The sequence below is a fragment of the Solanum tuberosum genome, unplaced genomic scaffold, assembly GCF_000226075.1.
Source record: "Solanum tuberosum cultivar DM 1-3 516 R44 unplaced genomic scaffold, SolTub_3.0 scf00589, whole genome shotgun sequence".
Taxonomy (NCBI): Eukaryota; Viridiplantae; Streptophyta; class Magnoliopsida; order Solanales; family Solanaceae; genus Solanum; species Solanum tuberosum.
This window is the reverse complement of record NW_006239511.1, coordinates 177,294-187,309: the sequence shown is the minus strand read 5'-3', so window position 1 is coordinate 187,309 and position 10,016 is coordinate 177,294. Positions and strand designations below refer to the sequence as shown.

The 10,016-nt window shown below is 27.1% G+C and overlaps 1 protein-coding gene across 1 annotated transcript in view; it reads left to right on the top strand.

Annotated features, from left to right (window-relative positions):
• Positions 1-9,908: 9,908 nt before the first annotated feature.
• Positions 9,909-10,016, top strand: part of CDPK1 (calcium-dependent protein kinase) — a gene marked incomplete at its 3' end in the record, with an annotated part of 7,149 nt that continues 7,041 nt past the window's right edge. Inside the window, 1 exon segment of the mRNA NM_001288393.1 lies at positions 9,909-9,988. Coding sequence (NP_001275322.1) covers positions 9,909-9,988 — 80 coding nt within the window.

Sequence of the window (10,016 nt, the reverse complement as noted above, 5' to 3'; positions counted from 1 at the left end):
GATTAAAATGTAGCTATATATATATATATATATATATATATATATAAAAAAATAAAAATAAAAACTAATAGTACCAAATATTATAATATTAAGTCAATGGATTCAACCAATTTTAATATCTTCCAGGTAAAATATAGCTGTATATTTTTTATAGTCATGTGTCCACCTTTTTAAAATCTTGAATGCATACTCAACTTGCATTTTACGTTGGATTAAAATAAACAACTTTAATTTGCTTATGGTTTTCTGACATTTAATAGGAATGACATTTATTAAGTAACATGTAATTAATATTTGGCATCTCGTTTAAACTACCAATACACTCTTCCATTTTAATTTGATTTCAAATAATTCTTAAAATATTTATTTGATTGTAAATCATTTTATCAAAAAAGACTTTAATTTTCAAATTTAATTACTTCTAATTATAATAAAATAATAAATTTTAAAAACAAATAAAAAAATATCACGTAAAATAAGACGGCATACTAATAAAAACAGTGTGGGAAACTTTGAAAACCAGGTTCTTATAGATGAGTGGATGAAAATAACTTGGAGCTAACAGTATTCTGTGGGCAGCTTGACTTAAAAAAAATTACTTCATATTTAGTGGGACATTTTAGATATGGGCTTTCACATCACAATCAAAATTAATAAAAAGAATGGTCCACTGACTCATCTTACAATATATTTACATTTATGATACCTCTTTAAGATATTTTTTTTATTAATGTACGAACTTTGTTCATACATACACCCCACATCCACACCTTAGATGAAATGATATTCTTGGTATATTAATTTACGTGATATAATTAGAATTTTGAGATTTGGTAATAGTAAATTTAGGATTTTTGTTTAGGAGATTTGAACTTGGAACGATAAGGTGAATTCTTGTGTTTAGGAGATTCAAAATCTCTATATTAGTTTAGCCCCAAATTATAAATAGCCTTAAAAATATACATTTACTTGACTAACTAAATGTAGATACACTTTTGATATGCTACATGATATTGTAAGTGGTCTCAAACTCTTGCAAGAACATGGGATTCTTAATAAAAAGTCGAGAAAAGTATTGAAAACATCCTAAACTTAGCAAGAATTTAGGGATATATTTCACTCATGTTGCAAGCAGTGGTGGAGCTAGGATTTTTCATAAGGGGCGGGGTTCAAAATCAGAAGAACTAAACACACGAACTAACTAATGGGGGTTCGACATCTACTATATATACATAAAAATAATAATTTAATCATGTATAAATAGTAATATTTTCCGTCGAAGGCCTAACAGAAGACTGGCTCCACCCCTGGTTGCAAGATTAAGGATGTATTTAAGATCCGTGAGTTAAGTTAAAGGTTGTTTTTACAGTTGTAAATAGTTCTGAAATGATATTAATAATTCACGTCGAGTTTAAGAGTATTTTCAATATTTCTTTTTACATAAAAATTTAATAATTACCTCTCTATATATAATGTAATTTTTTCGTTTCGAGTGAACATTCTCTGCCCCGGTATATCCGCCCCGGTAACTATATCCCATATCCCAACCTTCTTTCTTCTCTTTATTACTCACTCAAACTTAAATGCTTTGTGCAATTTAGCCTTTCTTTTTCTCCCTTTTATTAATTTTTATTTCTTTTTATGTCACAATCAAGCTAGTAGAGGCCAACATAAGCCCACCATTATACTATGTTCGATTCTATGGACGTGTTTGATATGGAGGAAAATATTTTTTTATGTTTTTAGATTTAGTTGAATAAAAATTTTGAAAAATATCTTGTAAAAAAAATATTCCATAAATGACATTTTATGTTTATTGTATCATCTCTATTCACTCAACGCCCTGGCCCCTACCCTTGGCCATCCCACCCCCGGAGTCCCCACCTATATAATTGTTTTTTTATCAAAATCAATATATATATATTAGGGGTGTTCAAGGGTTGGTTTGGATCGGTTATTGGCCAAAATCAAAACCAAACCAACTTACTCAATTTTAAAAATATCAAAACCAAATCAAACCAAATATAATATACATTTATCGGTTTGGTTGTTATCGGTTTCGGTTTGGTTTGGTTCAGTTATTCGGTTATTAACCATACACAAAAATAAAAGAAATAATTCATTCAAAACGTGAAAAAAGTAACTACAATCCATTCAAAATGAAAAATAGTTAAAATGAGTGACAATACTGAACTTTCTTTCACTAAATTTACTATGAATAAAGCTTTAAAATTTACTATTTTGGCCTAGAAGGTAGAGACAATAATATTTTGAGTTCCACAAAGAATTGTCATAGACACCTATATACATGAAATCAATAAGATAAATGTTTTCACCTTGGGCATTTTTGCTTTCAATAAGTAAATTATAAAGAAATTTTGATGAAAACATAAATAAGATATTTAAAATTGTTTATAAAAATAATATATTAAGTATGTATAATAATAAAATATATGTATATAATTTATCGGTTTGGTTCAGTTCGGTTATTTCTTCGGTTTTTTCGAACAAAATCATAATCAAACCAAGTACTATCGATTTTTTAAAATCTAAAACCAAACCCAAATAAAATCTGTTTAGTTTATCGGTTTAGTTCAGTTTTTCGATTTGGTTCGATTTTTATCCAAACCGTGAACACCCCTAATATATATATATATTTGTACTTTTGAATTAAATAGAACATCCTATATAAAATTAAAAAATAAGGAGAAAAGGGAAAATGGTAATTTGATAATCAAGAAAATGTAAATATGAGATGTTATAAGATAAGAAATACAATCTAACTAAAATGGTTTTGATATTAGTAATTTGAAAGAATGTCGAAATAAATATTATTATATGCTTCATTATTAAAATGTTAAGAAAGGTGTTCCGTATATGCATGGACTACTTAAGGGAAATGGTTCAATGAAGAATTACCAAAATGATATCTCTAGAAAAAAGAACAAATGACTCAACAAAACCTAATCCACATTCAAAACATATTAATAAATTTTAAATTATATCTCCAAAATGAACAATTTTAAAAGGAAAATACATAAATATGTTATAATTCAACATTGTTTCATAAAATGAAAAAAATATTGAAACCAAAACAATTCATACGTAAAACTTAAAAGTATGATACTTTATAATGCGCTTCATGAAATATCTCCTTAATAAAAACAAGAAATTTACCAAAGGGCAAAAATTCAAAACAATATTATTCACGAGTATAATGGCAAAGAGAATAAAAGTATGATATTTTATAATATAATAACGAACACAATATAAATATAAAATATAACAGTCAAAACAATTTTTTTATTTAAATAATGAACATAATAAGTAACAATCATTTGAACAACCTATAATGACCCCTATTTTTGAAGAAATTTATATATTAACATTGTTTTATTTCCGTTATTGGAGCTACTATGAAGTACAATTTCGTTAAAGTCATAAGCAGTTATTGTTGAAGCTTGAAGCTTCAAATTTTAAAAATTGGATTTCCTAAAATAAACTTTGTTTCAAATGAGTATTATTGCAAAAGATTGCTTACATATTGATGAGCCTAAATATGAAATGTTAGGTGATTTGGTATAGTTCTAAGGTGCTTTCGGATGAATCTTATGCTTGGATTCAAGGAAGAAGATCAAGTCCATTGTTTTATAATATTGTATATTATCATATAATGGGTGTATAATATTTTTTATAATTTTGTATAATATTGTATATTGGGTGTATAATAGAGTATATAAGTTTTTAAAAATTTTCTTAAAAATAAAATATGAACTTTTGTATATTGTTGTATATCAAATGTATAATATTGTATACCAAATTGTGTTTTGGCCTAAAAAAATTATGATGAAAGTGTTGGACTATATTTTTACCGTGCAAGTTTGCAAGTTGTATACTTCTCAAATTTTCTCATAAAAAATCGTTTTGATTTGATTTTTCGATCTAGATTGATTTTTATCCTAACTTATATTGTATTTTTCTTCACGTTTTCTAGCATGTCTTGTGGGAAAAAAGTTGGGAGTTCAACTGTTTTTTTCTAGTGCTAAGTAGGGGTGTACATGACCGGGTTATTTTCAAATATCAAACCAAACCATTTGTGTCAGATTTTTAAATTTATAAACTAAACCAAACCAATAAAACTCGGGTTTTTCAACCTCGGGTTTTTTCGGGTTTTTTCGGGGTTTTCGGTTTTTCGGGTTGTTTCGGGTTTTTCCGATTAAGTACTCATACAAGCATATAATTTACTTGTACTTCAAATATTTCTTTAGTCCTACCAAAATACAACTATCTAAGATGTTTCTTAAAAATATAACACAATATGATATGATTAATGACACTAAAATATCCAACAAAAATAATAATAATAATAATGAAATCGCGTAAAACAAATATTACAAATTATTATGTCATAATGAAAATGATCATAATTTAAAAGTACTAAATCATGCTAAAATTAAGTTTAATAAGTATTAGTTACATTACTAAATATTTAAGGAAAATTAAAATTAGATTATGTATTTTAATTGTCTAAACCAATGTAAAACTAAAGAACAAATATTCAATATTATTGTCATTCTTAGTGTTGAATTGATTTTCTTTTTGCATTAGTATTAATTTGATTTTGATTTAAGTTTTATTATAATTATCAACATCTATGAACTATAATCTTTATTGGACCATTTCGAATTCTAAGTTTTAGACTTGAATTAATATATTAAAAGATAAAAACTATGAAATAGTATAAGAAATATTTTAAAATTATATCAAAGTAAATATTTTTATGTATAAAATAAAATTTTAAAATTCCATATATAATGTCGGGTTGGTTTGGTCTCGGGTTAGTTTTTTTTAGTTAAAACCAAACCAACCCAAATATAGTCGGGGTTTTTTTTCCAATACCAAACCACCAATCGGGTTTTTTTTCCGGTTTGACTCAATTTTGCGATTTGATTTGATTTTCGGTTCGATTTTGTACACCCCTAGTGCTAAGTATTCAAGATGAAACTTTGGGCCCTAAAACTGACGTTTCACTTTTCAATATCAGCCCACAAACAAAGGTGGTTGTTGCTTTAGCATCAAATTCATTTGAACTTAATATTTTTTGTGTGGAATATAAATTAATATAGAAAAATTATTAATTGTGATAAATAGTAGACTTTGAATTCATAAGTTTAAAAATATATTCTTGTTATAAAATAACAATCTTATGCTAATTATGACTTATAAAAGAAAGATCTTATATATCATCATCGTAGGGACTCTTCTTCTATAAATAATAATCTTATGTTAAATACGACGTAGAATTATCGATATAGGACGATTACATCTTTCCCGCTTACCTTCGGTCTACTTTCTTGTCTGTTGTTGCGTTTGAGATTGATGCGCATGACTGCTTTAGACAGTTGCAGCCTTGTGTGCTTAGATACAAATACATGAGTTTTATGTGCTCAAATATAGATACAGATACAAGAGTCTTATCTACTTAAATATAAATATAAATACATGAATCTTGTATACTTAGATACATATACATAAGCTTTATGTGCTCAGATAGTACATATACATAAATTTTGTGTGCTTAGATATAAATACAAGAGTCTTGTGTGCTCAAATACAAATACTAATGGTATTCCCACGTGGAATACGACCATGGACATAGTACTTTGAGGCTTGAATGAAGGTTTTCTAATTATGATGTATTACCTTTAAACCTATAAATAGTAATTCCAACACAATTATAAGGGATTGAATTTTGAACAATATTAAAGCAATAAATTGATCTGAACTTCTTATTTACCAAGTCTTAGCTCTCAAATATTAATATATACAAACGTCCCCGAATATGATATCAAGAACGCTTAAAAGTTAAGGAGTTCAGTTCAAACACACATCATCAGAGCATTGCCACTTCATACAACTTTATTTACTTACTTTATTGTTTTCATTTATTTCTTTAACAAATACCTTTAACTGCTAATAATCAAATCTAATGAGTTAAATTAAGACGTGTGTTCTCAATCTCATATAAATTTAATTATACCATTTTTTCCGATAAACATATATTTTAAGTGATTAGTTTATTCATCTAATGGACGTTTGAGAACATACATAATTTTTTTAAATAAATTGAGTTGATATATGTTCAAGTACTGTTTAATTGGAACAAATTATATTACGTAGTACTTTAATATGTGTTCACATATTCAATTGAAATAAAATATAGTTTAATCATTTAAATAAAATAGAAATGATATATAAGTACCCCATAAACTATGATCGAAATCTCAGCGACACACCTAAACTTAAGTAGGGTCTTATTACCCTCAAAACTATTTTAAAATGAAAATAAACACACCCCAAAAACTAAATAGCGGAGAATGTGCAGTGTCACTTGAAGGCAAATTAAGACCTTAAAAATTGGACACATGTCTTTTTTTAATTGGTCTATTTATAATTAGTTAGTACACATAATTATTTACATTAAAACTTATATATATTTAATTATTTCATTTCTTTCTTTGTAAAATATTTATTTTAATTTCTTCCTCACTTTAAACTTTTTTATTTTTTTTCTCTTTCACTAATTTCTTTTCTTTTCTTTTCAATTTTAATTATTTTAAAAAAATTATGTATACTTTTTTTAAATAATAAACTAAAAAGTGTCCTCTAATTTTTAATGTTTTAAATTTTTAATTTTTAATTTTATTTCTTCACTTATTTTGATATCTCTTTAAAATTAGCTTATTTTAAATATAGATTTTTTGAATTAAATTTAAAATTAGATCAAAGGAAGGACAAGAAGGAAATTAAAAAAAAAACAAAAATCAATAGAATAATAAAGAGGAAAAATAATGAATGAAGGTCAAATAAAATGATTTAAAAAAAAAAAAATATAAGACAAAAAAATTAATTTTTTTACGTGTATTGACTTAATTTAAAAACAAGATAAAGATAATAAGAAGATTTTAAATAATTTAAAATCATTTTTAAAGTTAAAAAAAAAAAAATTACACTCGTAGCAGGCGCGTGTTGTACAATTGCAATCAACTTACCTGGTTGAAGATGCATAAATACAGAAAAAATAAGTATAGGGGATAATAAAATCCTAGCTAAATTAAATGTATCACTGTAATTTCAATTATCATCTAGGAGTACTTTTACATTATTCCAATAAAATATATGAATAAATTTAGTGAAATATTATTATACTCTTCCTTACAAAAATATTATATCATATAAATTGTAATGGAAAGTAATAAAATTAGTTCTATCTGTGACCTATTCTGGTACTCATATGACATAGACCAAAACTTAACGTGTACAACGTGTTCTTCTCTGGGGTCCTATCACACTCAATTCCAATTGCTTCTCCTTTTTGTGTTGGGACCCTCTAATATATATATCATAATCACTTTTTTCTTTTGTCGTTTGCTTCGTAACCTTTTTCCCAACGGCATCACCTAATAATCAGGAACGGAGTTAGTGTGTTGATTATGAATTTAATTATAGTTAATAATTTTAATTAAAACTTTGAATTTGTAATAATAATATACGATATTTCTTTTTGTGTTGGGACCCTCTTAATATAACATAATATCTTTTTTTTTCTTTTGTAGGTTACCTCCGAACCTTTTTCCCAATAGCATCATTCTGATAATTGGAGATAGAGCTAGTGTGTTGGTTATGAAATTAATTGGATTCAATAATTTTAATTAAAACTCTGAATTTGTAATAAGAATATTCAATCTATTTTTTTTTTGTGTTGGGATCCTTTTAATATATCAGAATATCTTCTTTTTCTCTTTTGTTGGTTGCTTCCTAACCTTTTTTTCAATAGAATCACCCTGATAATCACGAATGAGGTCAGTGTGTTGATTACAAATTCAACGGAAATCAATAATTTTGATTTAAACTCTGAATTTATAATAAGAATATTCAACATTTATTTGTGTTGGGACCCTCTTAATATATCATAATCTCTTCTTTTTCTCTTTTGTTGGTTGCTTCCTAACCTTAATTCAATAGCATCACCCTGATAATTAGAGACGAAGTCGGTGTGTTGATTACTAATTCAATCGGACTCAATAACTTTGATTAAAAATTTGAATTTGTAATAAGAATATTCAATATCTTTTTTTTTTGTGGAAACCCTCTTAATATGTCATAATCTCTTCTTTCTCTTATGTTGGTTGCTTCTTAACCTTTTCCCCAACACTATCACCCTGACAGGGCGGAGCTAGTGTGTTGGTTATGAATTTAGTTGGACTCGATAATTTTAATTAAAATTCTGAATTTGTAATAAGAATATGCCATATCTCTTTTTTGTGTTGGGACCCTTTTAATATATCACAATCTCTTCTTTTTTCTTTTGTTGGTTGCTTCCTAACCTTTTTCTCAACATCACACTGACAATCAGGGATCGAGTCAGTGTGTTAATTATGAATTCAGCCGGACTCAATAACTTTGATTAAAACTTTGAATTTGTAGTAAGAATATTTTTTCTTAGTTCCATTGCTTATTTTTTATGGTTTTGATTCTTCTTAATAAACTTTTTTGACTCTTTCCAACCTCGGTATCGGCAACCAAGACACCCTTCTCTGTCGAATGAATCTTCAAATCATCATCTTCAAACCACGACTCCATCACTAATAAAATGTATAGGTCTTAAAAGTCAAATACCATCTTATTCCTTGAGATAACTTACTCTATTAATATTCTACTGTGTATAAATATTATTACTCTTAATGGAAAATTGTTGTACCAAAAAATAATAATAGAGTATTGTCAAGTTTAGTTCAATTATTATATAACATATATTATAGTAGAAATGTACAAGTGTTTAAGAAAGGATTAAACATGATTAATGAATAAACTATGTACATTGACCTAGTGCATAATTAGTCCCACAAAGACAGCTCCAGCCATACCTACCACAAAACTTGTCACTCTGTAAAAAGAATAACTCCACTAATTAAGCTAATTATTAAGACTTAGGTTAAGGTTCATTTCGGTGTAGTGTATAAAAATAATATTTAATATGTTAATATTGTGTATAACTAATATATGTATTAGATTCTCTAATACATTCTACCAAATGACAAATAGATTGAGAATAATCAAATCAATATAAATTTAATCTTAAACTTTTTTTTTTTTTTTGATTTCTCAATCGGTGTCTGGTATCCAAATTGGAGTTCGACTAAATTCAGATTCACGATTTTAAACTTAATCGTTTTTTTTAGTTTTCCACTCGGTGTTCGGTATCACATTGGAGTTAGACTAAATCTGATTCACGCCGGAAAATCCCACATTGGGCGTAAAGTGCTCCCTAACAAAAGGGACTCTGTAGTCTGTACCCAAGGGGACTCAGATCCAAGACTTTTTGATTAAGGATGAATGAGTACTTACCGCTCTATTATAACTTTTATTAGTAATCTTAAACTTAAGCTTGAAACATTTTTTTTCATTCAATCCATAATTATAATTATGAATAATTAGTCCGTGAAACCAAAACCGAATTTTATAATTATTGGTTGTAACAACCCACCTAAATAAAATTATCCTTTCCAAAAAATTCTCTTCTTTTCTCCACTTTTTTAGTACCTTTGTCAGTGTTTAAAGGGTTTATAGTATTTATGCTGACCAAGGTTTCAGTGTTCATTACTTTCCGTATAAGATTCAATCCAAACTCATTACAATTTTTGATATAATTAACAATTCCTATCTAGAATCTTGAACAATTCCTTAAAAAATCTTTCTTTTTGGTATTTCTTGAATAAAAATCCAATCTTTTTGTGTATCACTTTCATGGTGTCTTTAGTATCTTCAACTTAGATTCTAATCTTTCTTGAATCTCCATCTGGGGTTGTTGTTTTCTTGATTCTTGATTTCTGGATCTGTTGAGATAAATGGGTGTTTGTTTGAGCAAAAGTAAACCAGCAGAGTCGAAGTCTGATGGGCATTATAGATCAGGTGGGAGTGATGGGGGTAGGGGTGGTGGGGTTGGGGTTGGGGGT